Genomic DNA, 16,974 nt, shown 5'->3' with positions numbered 1-16,974 from the left:
ACCCCAGTGTTTTGCTAACACTAAAATACATTTTTTCATTATTTGTTCATCTATTTAATAAATACTATTGAGGACCTAATTTATATCAGAGCTATGCTGGGTGGCGGGAATAAAACAGTGAGAAAAAATAGACATGTGTTTAAAGACTGATTCATTTTCTGGATTTCCACATGAATATAGTAAAAATACAAATGAGCCTGCATGAACAGGGACAAAAGTACCACACTAAGTAATAAAAGATAAAATTCTCTATTTCTTCTTAACTTTCAGAAGCCATCTGGATTTCTGTCTGTCTTGGATGAAGAAAGTGAAATGGTTTGGTCAGTGGAACCAGACCTTCCAAGAAAGCTGCAAAGTCTCCTAGAATCCTCAAACACAAATGCAGTGTATTCCCCCGTTAAAGATGGGAATGGGAACGTTGCCCTCAGAGATCAAGGCTCTGCATTTACTGTAATGCACTATGCAGGAAGGGTAAGTTGAAAGAACTGCATAATTTATCATACACACTAACGAGCTAGGGGTCTTGGGGCAAGCGTTAGAGTTCTCAATATTTTAAGGTGTATTATTTTGACAAATGAAAGCTGGATGAACAACCCACAAAATTTCCCTTTCTGAGCAATTTTCTTCTCCTAGCCTGATAAGGACTCAACATCTTCAGAATGGGTGATGAAGCATACTGTGTGATCCTCGTAATGTTTCCAGAATTATAACTTAACATGAGCAAAGGAGCCCTGGATAGAATACAAAGAGCTCTGCTATAAATTTGGGAATATTTTTTTTTCAAAATGCTAACAAACATGGACCATCTGAGTTTGCCTGTCATGATTATAGCTTTTAGTATTAAAGTATTTTTTAAGCATGTCAGCCTAAGAAAGAAAGCTGCTCTCAGATCTCTGCTGATTCTCTAACCAGGTTTGTAAAACATGGTTCTTACCTATATAAAAATGTTCACTCTCCTTAGTCTAAGCAAATATCAGACTTCTCCAAGCTGATCAAAATCTTTTTTACCAGGACTTATCTGTCATGACTCCCCTATACAAGACCTCTGTTTAGGTTATTTTTTTCTAATCCACTCACTGTTTTCTTGTATTCTCCACCCCTTGTTAACCCCATCATACTCAGTATTATTCTTGTCTTCTTAACAAGATCAAATTTTATCTATTTTTTAATACTTAAATTCATGTCCATTTATCCTCAGTCCAAATCTCACCGTAGTTAATCTCCTCCACCTCTGAATTTGCAGCCCCTTGCCCCTTGACCTGGCACACTTTGTCCAAATTAAGTACTAAAGGATGAAATTTCTAGTCACTGTCTTACAATGTATTTGAGTTCATTTCAACCAGTGTCCCTGGACTACATATGCTAGACAAAGCACATTAGAAAATCAAAGAAGAGCAAAGCATATTCTTTGCTCTCGAATATCTCAGAGTCAAATAAGGGGAAGGCAAATTAACAAATATTAATATTGATATACTAATATTACCAATATAATAATATTAACAAATTTATACATTTCCATAGAGAAGGAAGCAATTATTTGGCAAAAAAAAAAAAAAAAAAAGTGTAGAAATTGTTTTCCAGAGGAGGTATAGTATGACCTAGGACTTAAAGAGTGAGTTAGAGCTCACTAATTATTAAAGAAAAATGGTCATTCTAATAAAAACATAGAGTTTTTAAAGTGTATGGCATGTGTATTACTCAGGATTCGGTTGCATGGGACAGAATTTACTATTTGAGCAGAAAAAAATTTTAGTGCAAGAAAATAATGATTGAGAAACTCTAAGTTGAACTTTAGGAATGGCCTTAAAACCACACCCTAGGGCAGAGCTTCCAAGGTAGCTACGACCTCATGTTTAATCAGAAAGCCTCCTTCTCAGTTACTGTTCCCAGCTACACATGTAACATGTCCATGTCTGGGCACTCAGCATCAAAGCAGCTAGTGACTAGACCTGGAAGTCTTCCCTGCAGAGACAAAACAAATACCTTCAGGACAGGCATGCCAGGTAAACCAGCAGAAGCAACAGTGGTGTGTCCTCTACTACTTTGGTCTTCTAAATATTGGGTGATGGTACCAGACTGGCAGAAGCTGAACAAGCAAGTCCTGCTGCAAAGAAGTCTTGGAAGGCCACTTTCTTGCTTTTCAGTCTCTGCCATGCAGGAAGGCCACCAGGATGGATTTGGTGTACCACCCAACCATGTCCACCCACGTCGTGTTATGGGTGTATTAGGATTGTATTATGTCAGCCAGGAGAAAAAATCCTGGAGAAGGGAGCTGTTTGGAAAGTATGGTGCTCAGTTTTACATGTTCTGAATTTGAAGTTTTCAAATGGAAATCCTACTATGGTGCTGAAAATATTTGATGCTGAGGTAAAAGAGGTTGGGTGTTTTTAGAAACAAGGTATGTGGGTGATTTCACCCAGGAAGAGCATGGAGAAGAGGGAAGAAAGAAGGTAGTAGAAAGAGATTTATTACAGAAGCCGAGAGAAGAGAACAGGCCGACAGGAAACGCATATGAATGATGATGCGGCAGGTCAATGATGTTCTTTGTGAAAGACGATAGCAGAATGGAGTCATGAGATGGTTTCTGTGCTTAATCAGATGTGGGAGGAAATCAATAGAAAATTTTATTTATACTCATATATTTTCTTGAGGAGTTATTAATTTTCTCCTATCTTTGAGAGATTTAGCCTTTAAATATTCTTTATTAAGACAGGAATCTTTTAGTCTTGTATTCAGATTTTTCAATCTATATTTTCTTCATAATAAACATTTATTGGATTTATAGAAATTATTTTAAAATTTGCGATAAGATGTAATGATTTGCGGAAAGTATTTTCCTAAAAGTTTCATGGAAGCTATTGTAAGTAGGTACATACCCGCCTAGTAAGTCTGTTCACATTGTGTATTGAAAATGAACTAGATGTTCAATAAATGCTAAATGCATTAAGATGAGTGGAAATATGCTTTGGGGTAATAGTTTTTTAGTTATTTTACTTTTGGTTTTAAAAATTACAGGCACTTAAAATTTAAATTTAAATTTAAATTGTTTTTAGAAAATTTTCTAAAATTGTCTTTAGAAAATTTAGAAAACAACTAATAGTTTGAATTAACATAATTATTTCACTGAGTTCTGATAGAAATAAAGAAAAACAGAGAACACCAATTGATTAGATGGTATATAGCCAAAACTTCTGTGGAATCATGAAGTTTCCTGTAAAAATACCTTTATTTTTTAAGCGAGAGTTCCGTAATTGCAGTCATTTTTTGTGGTTTTATAAAAATCTTTCATTTCACTGAGATGTACTAATGCGTCTTAGCCAAAGCACTCCCTGAAGACTCATTTACATGTTACGGTATAGATCATGTGAAATCGGTGGCAGCATGTCAGGCCACATGCCCTTTGAGTCATCATACGTGCCTATGTACACTTAAATTTTGAACTATTGCATTTTCAACAAAAGCCAGCAGCACATTCTGCATTTTATAAATCAAGAGATGTAGAAACAGTTAATTGATTCAAAATCAACATGAAGAGTCTATTTTGAACAATAGGATAAACACTTCTGAATGGATCTTTGGCAATAAAGTTGACCCCAAGGGAGAGCTCAGTGGCTCTGGAGTTCTGGGGTGGGTTTGAAGCCTTTTCTTTGGCCAGATGGATAGGCCAGAGCCCATCTCTCATCACCACTTGCTCTTCCACAATGGGCTTACCTGGTCTTCTTAGTGAAAATGTATTCATCTCAGGAAGGATCATTATTATTGCTGGTGATGATGCTAACATCTAGCCCTCACCTGGATGGACAGACCTCTCCTGAGAGCTCCAACTAGGAAACTCTGCCACTCTGCTGAATGTTGTCTGCAGCAGAGGCTCAGAGGTCCTTTCAGAAATGTTTAAGCAACATTATTTAAATTACAGCTGAAGATTTTTCCTAAACACATTTGAATTTTTCATTACTCATAGGAGTATGGTGTATTTTCCAATCTCCATTACAGAAATATTTTAAAGTAAATGGGAAGAGTCTGTGCATGAAATATTAACAGGGGCTCATTAATAAGCATGGCTATGAATCAAAGAGTGCTTGTGAGGTTTGTTCTTTTTTTGTTTTTGGTTGATTATTTGTTTTATCAAAGCTTCAGTCATATGGGATTACCTGTTTTAGAGGTTTCTGTTAAACTTCTACTGGTGATTTAAATAGTGGATAAGCATTAAATCCAGAAGTGTGTCTAATTTTATTGGCTATTAATATTAAGAATCTTGAAGAAAGAAGAATTATGGTTTGGCAGGTACATTGGCTCTTAGAAGAGTTGAATTTCATTTAAGGTGATTCTAAACCAACTCTAGTAAGAAATAGCATGTTGAAGTCACTAAATTTTGATGTGAGAAAAGTGAATACATTAGGAGATGGTAAAGCAGTACGAGGAAGTAAAAATTGAATTAATGAAAATATAGGTCAACATTAATAGTTGTACAGTATATGACACCTACATTTATGACTCTTGTCTATTGTCTGGTCATAAGATCTTTGCATGAAAGTTGTTTGTTATGATCATTTATTTTAGCATGAAGAGGTTCCCTTTGGATCTTAGATGAGTACCTCATTGTGGCTGGCCTAAATGGTTTATACACATCTCATTGGTGATATTCTTCTTATACCTAAGGTTATGTGCCTGTGTTTTGGCTCCCTCTCTCCCTAAATTCCTAAGTATTGTAATGGGTTGAATGGTGACCTCCAATAAGGTAAGTCCAGGTCCTCATCCAGGGAGACTGTGAACATGACCATATTTGGAAAAGGGTCTTTGTATTTGTAATTAGGCTAAGAGTCTGGGGATGAGGAGATCATTCTGGATTATCAGAGTAGGCTGTAAATCCAAAGCCTCCTTTCTATGGGAAGTATCAACATAAGAGTGAGGCAGAGAGAGATTTCAGACAGGAAAGGGAAAGCTGCATGACCATGGAGGCAGAGACTGGAGTCATGCAGCCATAGCCAAGCCCAGAGCCACCACTGTCTAATTTTTCTCAAGTCTCCTATGTTTTTCTCTTTCCACCATGTCATGCGTGAAGTTCTTAAAGCATTTGCTGTCTGTTCTCATAGAATTGGTGTGGTGTACTGGAAAGAGAAGAGCCACTGGGGTCCACCCAGCCTGGGTTTGAGTTTTACCTCCACTCTGTGTGACTCTCAAGAGGACAAGGACTCTCAGTTGCCACACCCATTGCATTAGTCCATTTCCTCCTGGTTATAAAAGAATACCTGCAGCTGGGGAATTTAGGAATAAATGAAATTTTTTTCTTACAATTTTGGAGGCAGGGAAGTCCAAGGTCCAGAGAACACATCAGTGAGAGCCTTCTTCTGGGTAGGGGCTCTCTACAGTAACTCAGGGTAGCACATCGTGAGAGAAATGGCACGAGCAAGAGAGAGCTGACCTTCTCTCTTGCCCTCCTTATGCAGCCATCAGAACCACAACCGTGACTCCATGAATGGATCAATCCATTCACAAGGGCACAGTCCACACAATCCAATCACCTCTGTATGGCCCCACCTTTCAAATACCATTACTGATTTCTCACCCTCATAACACTGTTACAGTGAACGTCAAGTTTCCAATACAAGAACTTCTGGGGGACACATTTGGCCCCCAGCACCCATGAAATTTAGAATTAAAGAACATACAATTGTGAACCTCATAAACTTGTTCTGAAGGTTAAGTGGTAGGCAAGCAATCAATGCAGGTATGGTTATTTTTACACTTTGCTTCAAATATGTTAGTTATATCTTCCCCAAAATAGCTGAAGATCTTCAGTGCCACAGTATTTAGCAAATTTTTGAACTCATTCATTGAAGATATTGAAGAACAGAAAATATTTTAAGGGTCATCTAATCAACTTGCCATATTTTCAGATGAGAATATTGGTGGCCCAATATTCTGGCTTGCTCAGATTAAGTAAGTGGCAAAATGTCCTTGATTACTTAAAAATATGGTTAATTTTTATATCTTATGAAATTGCCCATATTACATAAAGCAATGTTGTATAAATTGTGTGAGAATATTTACTTTTATATATCACGATGTTAATAGTATCACTTCAGTAGAGGATAAGAAGGATGTAACCACGCAAGTTATATTTGGAAAGACTTCAGTGGAAGATAAGTGCAGAAAAATGAGATATTTCTCTATCTACGGAAACTATAATATTAGAAAAGAAAACATGTGGATAAATGTTTTAGTTATGTTAATGTCACATTCTGTTTTTTGCCGAATGTAAGGGTTGCTTTTGTGATAAGTAGATCTCTATCTTGATTAAAGAGAATTTTGTAAAACATAATGTTCTTTACCATTTGGTTTTTTAACTAATATTTCAATCAAGCATACAGGTGTGTGAAGTTTTACTGCACATTTTTAAAAGTTCCCTTCAATATTATTTCCCTTAAGAGAATTAAAACATTCTCTGAAATTTATATACATATTCTGAGTTGTAATTTTATGATGGAATAAAAATTTATAGCTCCTTTTTTGTAATGTGCTTGTAGATGTATCTGTCTGTGGTGGATTCTGATTGTATTGGTCAGGAGTCTTTCTCTATCCTCCTAGACCACATCCCTGCAGATTAAGTTGTCATCCCAGACACGTAGACCCTGATCATTAGTGTTCATGCTAGTGATTTCCACAGTCTTTTCTGGGAATCATGTTACTAAAGCATTGCTGATGGAATGATGGGTGGAAAAGAATGATGTTACTGGTTTGCGGCCCATCTATAAAATATCTGGACTTTTTTTCTTCTCCTTGAAAAGGATCTACACCTATCTTTTAGTAAAGTGAGATTGCAATTTATCCATTGTTTAAATGTATGCCATTACCCGTATTTCAGATGTGGGGATCTTCATGTCATTAATAATGCAATAGATTCTAGGTGATATTCTGATTAAAACCAGCCTCTTTGCCCTTAAACATATTTATATAATTTTGAGTGCAGGAAATATCTCAACCTGTTCAGCTTCTCAATTCCACCTGTATCAGGGACACCTTTTACAGCTTGTCCACCAGCCTTCAGCGCCGGGAGATTTGTGGGAGACACGATGTACCCAAGAAGACTCTCAAAGTGAACTGTTAAATCAAAAGACAAAGAGGACGAACAAATCAATAGGACGGCTTCCATTTACTTCTCTCTTTCCTTTCTCCAGGCAGAATCCCCAGACATAACAATCAAATCTGTCTGGTCTAAGCAGAACTGATGCTATTAAAGGTCATTTGACAACGATGTTTTGACCTGCACAGAAAGAGCTTAATTTACATCTGTATTTGTTCACCTCTTGAGCAGACGTTTTGAAAAATTAAAATTAGCTCCACCAGGCTCCTGTTGCTCTGTCACTTACATTAATTTCACCTTTGGCAGAAATTGTTGCAGGAGACACAACCAACCATTCCTTATCCAGATTTTGTCAGGAGAGAGAATTCAGGATCTTGCTTAGGGAATCTTACTGTTTCTTCAGAGATTTAGTACATTCTGTTGCCTTCATGGGCTGATAGAAAGTTAAAAACATGGAAATTTAGATTTCCTAGAAAATTTATATTCTATTGTTAGTTGATTGGTAGGTTTTCTTTCCTTGAAAGGAGGCATTTTCATATTTCTGCAAGGGAATGTCAGTATCCAAATTAGATGTCTAGGTAAGGACTGTTAACAACATTACCATATGTTCCTAAAAGCTCTCCTTATTAATTAATATTTTTCAGCTTAAAGTAAACCAGAAGGAAAATAAGCAAAAGTATTGGACAGAATCACTTAATAGAAAAGTAAAAAAACAGAAGCCTCTGCTTACAAATTTTGATTGTCTTTAGAAATCAATTTACCACTACACAAGAAACCGAGACCCTTTTCGGCAAGCGTCAAATAGAAAACTGAAACCAGCCATGAAAAATGATTGGACCCATTCATATTTGCTGGAAATGATTACTTAGTAATTTTGCTAAAATCCAATCTTTATATATATTCTGATTTGATATATTGAATTCAAGGGTTTAACTTAAAAGTTTGGCATTTTTATAACCTGTACATTCCAGATGCTTCTTTTGTAAGGATTATATTTTGCATCATGTAAATAACATCATAGGGAAAGGAATTATAAATTTGACTGATGCTTGAATTTACTTCCATTCTGTAAATATGATGTTTCTCCGGGTAGGAGCTTATCGACTCTCACGGCTCACTTTCTCACGTGAGATGACTCCCACTCCCAGATCTCCAGTCTAACTATTTCCTGTGGGTTTCAGATCCACATACCAACTTTAAATATCTCCATTTGGATGGCATCGTAAATTCAACAGAAGCAAAATAAAACTAAATTCCCTAGCCAACTCTCAAACTCTCTCTACTCCCTCTCAACTCACTTCAAAAACGTAAATAAATAAAACCGATGTTCGTATTTGCCCCACCTTTCAATTCATGGCAAAATCAGAAACCTAATTAATTCCCAAGTACAAGGCACTGTCTTTCCTATTTATTTCTCAAATCCAAATATGCCCCTTCTTATCCAGTATCCCAGTTCCTATCACGCCCCTTGCTTTCCTGGGTTAATTCAGTAGTCTTCTAACACTAAGTCATGGGTAAGTACTAATGATCAGTAAAGGAATGAAGGGATATTTTTACTTAGAAGAATACTAACTGCTCCTCAGTTATCCTTTTTGCTTCTCTAGTAACATTGTCCAAAATTAAGTGTGATTATTCTAATTTGACCTGTTAACGATAGACTTAAAGTAACGGCCTGGTGGATGCTCTATCAGTTGTTCATGAAACATCCTTTTAGACATTTCTATCTCCGACTTATTTCTCCTTAGTAGAAGAATAAACTTTGCTTTCTCTTTTAAAAACCAGACCTTCTGGATCGTTTTTAGATGTTTATTCTTCTTGTGCCTGGTAGTTGAACGACACAACTCAAAGGATGCAATCAGGGTCAATTTTATTGTTGCCTTGCACTGCTTTTTAAAATATGTTTAGCGAGGATAGTCTTTTCCTTGAAACTGGACATAAATGTGAGTAGCTTCAGTGCTATTTCTGGTCTCTCTCTAGGAATAGAAAGTCTCTTGTTTGCTTTAATTGGCACTCACAGTCTCAGTTCAATAATTGAGGATTTCTTTTTTTTTTAATTTCTGTTTTTTATTATGAATATACATGAGATACAAGTTACCAGAAATTGCTTTTGTACCCTGTGTCCCCACCCAGTTATCCCCCAACCTCTCTCCCCTTCCCCCTCTCCCCCCAACTCTGCTTTGTAGCCCTAGGAATGTCACCTCCCGCTGTAAGTCCATGGCACTACTGTGGTCTTTCTTTCCTGCTTTCCTTTCTCTCTTAGCTCCCACATATGAGTGAGCACATGACGTATTTATCCCTCTGTGCTTTGCTTATTTCACTCAACGTAAGTTTCTCCAGGTTCATCCATGTTGTTGTAAATGGGAGCATTTCATTCTTTTTTTATGGTGGAGTAGTGTTCCTGGTGTATGTATACTGCAGTTTCCTAATCCAATCATCCATCGATGGACATTTAGGTTGGTTCCATATCTTGGCTATTGTGAACAGAGCTGCAATGAACATGGGGGTGCAGGGATCCCTTCGACATGATGATTTCCATTCCTCTGGATATATACCCAGAAGAGGGATTGCTGGATCATATGGAAGATCTATCTGTAGTTGTTTGAGAAACCTCCATGCCATTTTCCATAGTGGTTGTACTAACTTACAGTCCCACCAACAGTGCAGGAGCATTCCCTTCTCTCCACACCATCGCCAGCATTTGTTATTCACCGTCTTTTTGATTATAGCCAGTCTGACTGGAGTGAGGTGGCATTTCAATGTAGTTTTAAGACAACACACTTAGGGCCGGCCCGTGGCTCACTCGGTAGAGTGCGGTGCTGATAAGACAACACACTTAACTGAGAGTTCCATCCCCCATGCCTGTCATACAGGTGCTGTGTGGTGGCCTAGAGAGTCCTTTTTTCTTCCTTTTCAGTCCACCTTCACTTACTCCTGCTGGGGACATGGAGAGGACAGGGCTTGCTTGTCTGCTGCTGTCACAATGTGGTCGACACATGCTGTGCCGTTACATGTATGATGCTAACTCTCACTTGGGTGCTTTCATGTGTCCCTCAGTGGCTCCTCCACTGGGGACATTCGAGGCCCTTCCCATGATGTGGGGGTTGCTCTTTCCTCTGGCTGGCTGCTCCCCCTTGACCCTGGTTTCTGGGGTTCATTCCACGCAGACTCTGTTCACTGGACTCCATGGTCCCCAGACTCCCCACATGTCCCCCGGGCAGGTTTGACATAATTCTGGTGCGTGGATCAGATGAAACATGGCCACATCCCTGTTGTTCACCAAAGACATAGATGTTCTGGGCTCTCTGCTTTTGTGGGCTGACACGGACCAGCTCATGCTGCCACAGCAGGATGTCTCTCCTGCATCCTCCCGCCCATACCCACCTTTGTGCTTCCTCCTGGGGATCAAAAACCAGTGTACAGAGTCTCCCAAACTAGCCAGACAGTACAGAGGAGGAAGGAGGGTCTCGTGAAGCCCCCCCTTCTCCTGACTTAGATGATGGGGGAGAAACTGCATAAAAGTACTTATGGCCGTATCTGGATGCTGTTAAAGCTACAAAGTACAGCTATCGTGTACTCAAATATGGTGTGAGGTCAATAGATAAACCAATCAATAGGCATAGACATAGACATGTAAATCAAATAGAGTATACAGACAGATGATAGACAGACAGATGGATGGATTCATAATGTACATACACACACCTCTCTACAAATCAAATAGCAATACTGACAGAAATACATGCATGTAGATTATCCATGCTACGATCTGATCTGGGATATCCCCAACTGCCTGAATAGTTACTAAGGGTGGCTTTGTTAGGGGGACTTGAACTCCCAGCACTGCACCCACATGGAAATGTGGATCTCCATATCAGAAATATGTTAATTGTGTGATAATATAATTAGCAATTTGATTTGAACTTAACATATGCCTAACAAGGTAGAGCATGCAAGCTTTGGAAAGTCATCTAATTCTGATGTTGTGTTTTGTATGTAGATTATGGATAGTCTCTCCATAGTTAAGAGTAATAGGGAAGGAAATCAGGCATGTGAACTCTGCAAGGGGGTCTCTACGTGATGCCACAAAAGGCTCTCCCACCGATGTAACATGGTTTGCCGCTAACGTGTTTCTGTTCACTTCCCGATTCTGGCCTGAGTTAAGGAGGATTGAAGAATTGCAATTTTTACGTTTTCAGCCTATAGTTCAGTGTCCTATTTCTTTTTATTTCTTCTTTCTCTAACCGGAAAGCAGCACACCCTTGCCAAGGATGCCGAGATGCATTCTGCTCTAGCCACATGATTCATCTTATAGGCTTAGATGGTATCGCCTCTCACACTCTGTTTTTCTAGAATGAATAGTTCTTATCACTCTGTCCGTTTCCATCCATCAGCCTTCCTAGTCCCGGTGTCATTCTCTTTGCGTTCCTCTGCACCTCCGAGCGAGCGCTGTACTCTCTCTCTTCGGGAGGCCTGAGCAGCGCTGAGCACCGTCTAGCCCCACCTCTCTTGAGCTGCATAGCAGGTGGGAGCACCTGAGCTGTGAGCACCAAGGCAGGAGTAGACAAAGCAAGAAATCAGGCATGGAGGAGGTCAGTGAGGGGCCAGTCTGAAAAAGAAATCACATTACATTTTCAAGGGGAAGAAAAAGATTACAAGGAATTGGTTACTCAGAAACAGTTGAGGAGACAGACAGGGAATAGTGAGGCGACCAGAAACAATTCACAGCAGGAAGCTGCCACCTTCCCCAAGGCTGCAGGATGAAGGGAGGATAAGGGACCCCTGGACTCTAGCATCCGAGGGCAGGTGGTCAAAGGGAACCACGGCAGCTGCCCTGGAATAAACTAGGACCATGAAGAGTCATCTGTAAGATGAAGATGGAGCCAGGGAGGAGATTCCACCTTAGTAGGGGAGGAAGGTAATTGCCAAAGCGTTCCATTTTTCTGGAAGTGCCAGTGCCTTCTGGAGTCCAGCCCTCGCTGGAAGGTGAGGCTGATGTTCTGAGAGGCGTGTAGCATTTGGTGCACTGCAGCGTGGAAAGGGCAGGGATTGCCTGAGAGCAAGTGGTGCAAACGTGAGAGCAGAACAGCATCGCGAAACAACGCACAGCAGTGTCCAGTGCTCCTGGGGGACAAAATTAGATTTTATAGACAGAGATAGATCTATAAATTAAAGTTTGGATACCTCTGGAAAAGGGAGTTAGAGGTTTTTTTTATTATTATTTTATTACTTTTTAGTATTTTTCAAATTTTATAAGTGTACGTGTATTATCTTCTATAAAATATTTTTAAAAGATTAGTACTGTTTTCCTTGATTTATTCCAAATTTAGTGTTTTAAACCTGATGATCTCCTCAGTCTAATGATGATTATGTTTTAGTAATCCTTCACATTTGCCACATCAAAGGCAATTTTAAAATCTAAATAGGTGATGTCCACTCATGGCCATTGACTATATTCATGTATGTCCTGTTCCCAGTCCCTTAAAATGATGTTTCTATTGATGCACTATGTTAATAAAATCATTAAACTTTAGTGTGAACTGGCCAGAGTTCAACACTAAATTGAACAGGTAAGGACCAGTTTCAGAGAAGCTATCTCATGCTCCCACAATTAATTATCACTGTGCATGTCCTGTGAGTGTTTTTTTTTTTTTTTAGGTTGATAGGAAGAAACTGGACTGAAAATCTCCTTTCAACCCTCAGTCCATTTCTCCTGCTACTTTGCCACTGTTATTGATTTTATTTTATTTTCTCCAAACTTTCATTACTATGTATGTGGCTTATGTAGGGTACCACAAGAATTAAGAGTATTTCATTTTTAAATACCATTCCTTTGCTATGATCTTAGATAAAAATATTCCAAAGTTCTTTCTGAGAACTTTTTTAAAAATGCTAACTCTCCTAGGAACAAAGTTTAGCCTTAAGTATAATTATAGTTGTAGTCTCATCTTAAACTCATCAACAATATCTGCTCTAATACTTGTTCTTGGAGCGACCACTTTCCCATATCTCCCATGCATGGTGAACGTTATTTTCTGCAAACCCCATTCCCATGAGCCCTCACCACCTGCCAGCACCTCATCAGAGGGCCGAGTTAACAGAGCATCATTAGTTACTACTACCTGCAGCCCTGACTCTCAAATGTTAATGTTCATCAGAATTAACTGGGGAGCAAGATGAAAATGCAGGTTCTTGGGCTCCACTCCTGCAAGAGATGACTAAAGTATTTGCATTTTTATTGAACACCAGAGAATATTCTCTTACCGGTAATCTGGGAACCACATTTGGAGAAACACTGAACGTGTTAGCCACAGAGCAGGAGCTCCGTGTAACACCTTACACGACCCTGCATTACCCTCCTGCTCCAAGCAAGGCACATGGAGAGACGTGAGGCTGAAGACAGGACAGCTCATGGCTTCCCAGCTATGGCCAACCCCACACTTTGTTGAACAAGGAACATCAGCCAACTTCTCTTGCTTTCAATTCAGGGAATTAAAATCCACTGCTGGGAGTTAGAGCTATTTCTGTGGAGCTCTCCCGCCTTTGGATGTCAGTTACCTTGGTGATTAGCCAAGCATCGGCTTCAGTTAGGAGGAAAATGCATGGGATTTGGCATTTTGTAACTTTTATTTTCTTTGTGGTTCCAGGAAACATGGTATCTTGATGAATTGTGATTCACAGCCATGGTGAAAGTTTTATACTCTCTTTGTTCATACATAGCTGACATAATGTGTCTTTTAATTGTATTTATTACAGTGTTGGAGTGTTACAGCAAGGACTTCCAGAAAAGCAGCACACTGTCACTGCTCTGCATTTATATAGCAACCCTCATTTGGCATCTACACGGAAGCATTTAAATGAGTACTGCTAACTGCTGAAACATAAGCAAAATGCTAAGTTTTCTTTTGAGTCATTTTACTGAACAGAGTCATTCCAAAGGAAATTTCTGAATATATGACAATTTCCTTCAAGATTTGTGTTGGGTTGTATGAATATAAATTTCTCTATTACATGCATAAGGGACGCTGTCACGTACTGCATGAATCTCATCTTCTAATCTTCAGAGGGAAAAATAAAGAAAGAAAGCCTGAGGATCCATTATGTAGAGACAGTGGGAAAAAGCAAAGCATTAGCCTGGCCTGCATCTTTTGCTACTTTCATGATTTTCTCCTTTCATCCCCCCAAAAATAACCAGCAAGAAAAAGTGGAGCACAGCCCTGAGCAGAGCAGCTGTCCTGAGTGACCCTGGAGGCCTCCAACCTGAAATCTGTTCCCTGCCACTCCAGCAGCCACCATTCTGTCCCTCCTGAATGGCACAGCTGAGAGAACAGACCTTTATTCGTTCTCCTGATGCTGCAGACTCACAAAGCTATGGGTGACTTTAGTAGAGATTGAGTTTTCCCTTTCATAGACATTCTTCCGTCCACTTAACCAGACTTTGACTCACTTGTCTTTGAATTGCCCAGAAACCCTGGTAGCCTTCTCCTTGTTTCTTTTCTATGCAAAGTTATTTGCCCCTACACATGTGGGAGGCCACGGCTCTCAGTGAAGTCCAGATGCTGACATACAGATGACTGGGGAATGTAATGTGCTTGCCCTTCTAGGAAGACTCATTTTACTCAGAAGCAATTTCTTCTTAAAATTGTAAATGACTTTCCACTGATAAAGTTGCAGGCACAGAATGAGAGTCTTCTTACGGGGCAGGCAGCCTGTTTACCAGCCTCCAAACAGATTACACAGGCCCTTCTCATGGCTCATGTAACATAAAGTAAGTAAGATAAAAAGCTAGCAATGCAAAAAATTCTGGAAAAGGGCTGAGAAGTTTCAGGTGAGCATTAGAAACAGTAACGTTTATTAGAAAACTATAGGTTCTATGCAAAGGTAGGTATGAACAAGCCTTTTCATTTTTCCTTAAAACCACAGACAAGCAGAGGGAAAGATGGAGAGAGAGAGGTCGGCATGGCTGTGTTTCCTGGTTGAAAAGTCTTACCGGCTCAGTATCTTGAGCAGGGTTTCCCAGATGCTGGGACTTGGTGACGCTGGAGCCCGGAAGCTGTGTTGCCATGCACGGTGTTTACCCTTGATGTCTTCCAGAGAGCTGAGCCTTGAAAGGCAGAGTTGGTCTTCATAGCTAGAGAAGTCGGAAAGGAGTTACTGAAAGGAAAAGCAGGAACGATGTCGAGGAGGAATTTGGGAGTAGGGGGCAGAAGGTGAGGAGCAGAGTGCAGCGGGAAACAACTCGGAAAATGCCGTGCGTGGAGGCGTGCTGCTGGGAGAAGTGCTCATTGTCCCGTAGACAGGATGTGTCAGGGATTCAACGTGATCAGTCATTAAGTTATACTTTTGGTTTTTTGTTTCCACCTTTTTCTCAGAATTAACTTCAGAATGGTGATGATTGATTTTGTGTCAATTTGACCGGGCCATGGGATGCCCAGGCAGCTGGCTGTATCTGCAAGGGTACTTTGGAAGGAGACTGGCATTTGAATTGGTAGACTGAGTCCAGCAGATGGCCCTCCTGAGTGTGGGTGGCACCATGCAATCTCCGGAAGGCCTGAATAGAACACAAAAGGGGAGGAAGGTTGGGTTCTCTGAGACCCTGATCTTCTCCTGCCCTCGGTGTTCCCAGTTCTCAGGCGCTCAGACTCTGACTGGAGTCTACACCATTGGCTGTGTCTGACTCTCAGGCCTTTGAACTGCGCCGTGAGACTTTCTGGCTGGCAGACAGCCGATCACGGGACCTCTCAGCTGCCCTAATCATGTGAGCCGATTCCTCAGAATATATATACTCTACTATACTATTGGATCTATTTCTCTGGAGAACCCTGACTAATACAAAGTTCTTATATTTCTTTAGGATGAAAACAAAACATGGATTATCTTAGTCCAGGTTATAATTTTCATAGTTGTGACCTTCTCATTTGTTATAAATATATATATTTTTTTTACAAAAGCAAAAACAAACAGAAAAACCCTTTTAGTTACCTTTATTAAAATGACAGTTTTCCTCTTAGTGTGCACACTTTTGAAATGCATAGGTTTTATTTCAGATGTGTGTACTGTGCTAAATTTCTGAATTTGCATTGTGCCCCAAGCTCCCTGACACTGGGATGATATCAGAGGAGACCTGGGGGTGGAGGGTAGGTCAGGGCTTTCAACACTGCTCAGAGGTCACACCTCCCCCATGCCCTGTGGAGGCTACATGAGAATCAGTAGAGAAACTCTTCAAACCCGTCCACTGCCCACCCTGCAGCCAGGGAAGTATGACTGGAGGTAGAGAGGGGAGCTGGAGCTCCTGTCCCCACCCAGCAGGAATGAGGATTACTCTTCCTGTGTGTCAGAGGAGGCTGAGTGGGGAGATTAGACATCTACCCTCAGGAGCAGTAGCCAGACGGTGCCTTCTGTCCCCTGCCAGCTGCTATTAGTGGAAGCTTAAGTTGGAAACCTCAACACCCTCCTCTCAACAACTGGAAGAGCAACTGCACAAGAAATCAGCAAGGATACAGAAGAACCCAACAGCACCATCACCAACTGGATCTACACAATATTTCCAGAACACTTCAGCCAACGAAAGCAGAATTTATCTTCTTTTCAAGCAATCATAGGACGTCATCAAGATAGACCATATGATAGACCATAAATCAAAATTAAACAAAATAAAAAGAATTGAAATTATGCAAAGTATGTTTGCCTAACACAATGGAATAAGAGTAGAAATGAATAACAGAAAGATAACAGGCAAATCTGCAAGTAATTGGAAACTAAACGCTGCCCTTCTAAATAATCCATGGATTAAGAGGAAATCTTGAGGGAATTTTAAAAAATATGCTAAACTTAGCAAAAATGAAATAAAACCTATCAAGTCTGTGGGACTCAGCCAAAATTGTACTGAAAGA

The 16,974-nt window shown here is 39.9% G+C and overlaps 1 protein-coding gene across 1 annotated transcript in view; it reads left to right on the top strand.

Moving 5' to 3' along the window:
* MYO16 (myosin XVI) overlaps nucleotides 1-16,974 on the top strand; it is a 491,528-nt gene that overhangs the window by 320,320 nt on the left and 154,234 nt on the right. The window contains exon 22 of the mRNA XM_063102217.1: nucleotides 271-471. Within this exon, the coding sequence (XP_062958287.1) occupies nucleotides 271-471 (201 nt within the window). The remainder of the gene's footprint in view (nucleotides 1-270; nucleotides 472-16,974) is intronic.

Source organism: Cynocephalus volans, chromosome 7 (assembly GCF_027409185.1).
Source record: "Cynocephalus volans isolate mCynVol1 chromosome 7, mCynVol1.pri, whole genome shotgun sequence".
In the NCBI taxonomy this organism is placed as follows: domain Eukaryota; kingdom Metazoa; phylum Chordata; class Mammalia; order Dermoptera; family Cynocephalidae; genus Cynocephalus; species Cynocephalus volans.
Note: the sequence above shows the minus strand (reverse complement) of the source record. Positions and strands in the feature narration are given on the sequence as shown.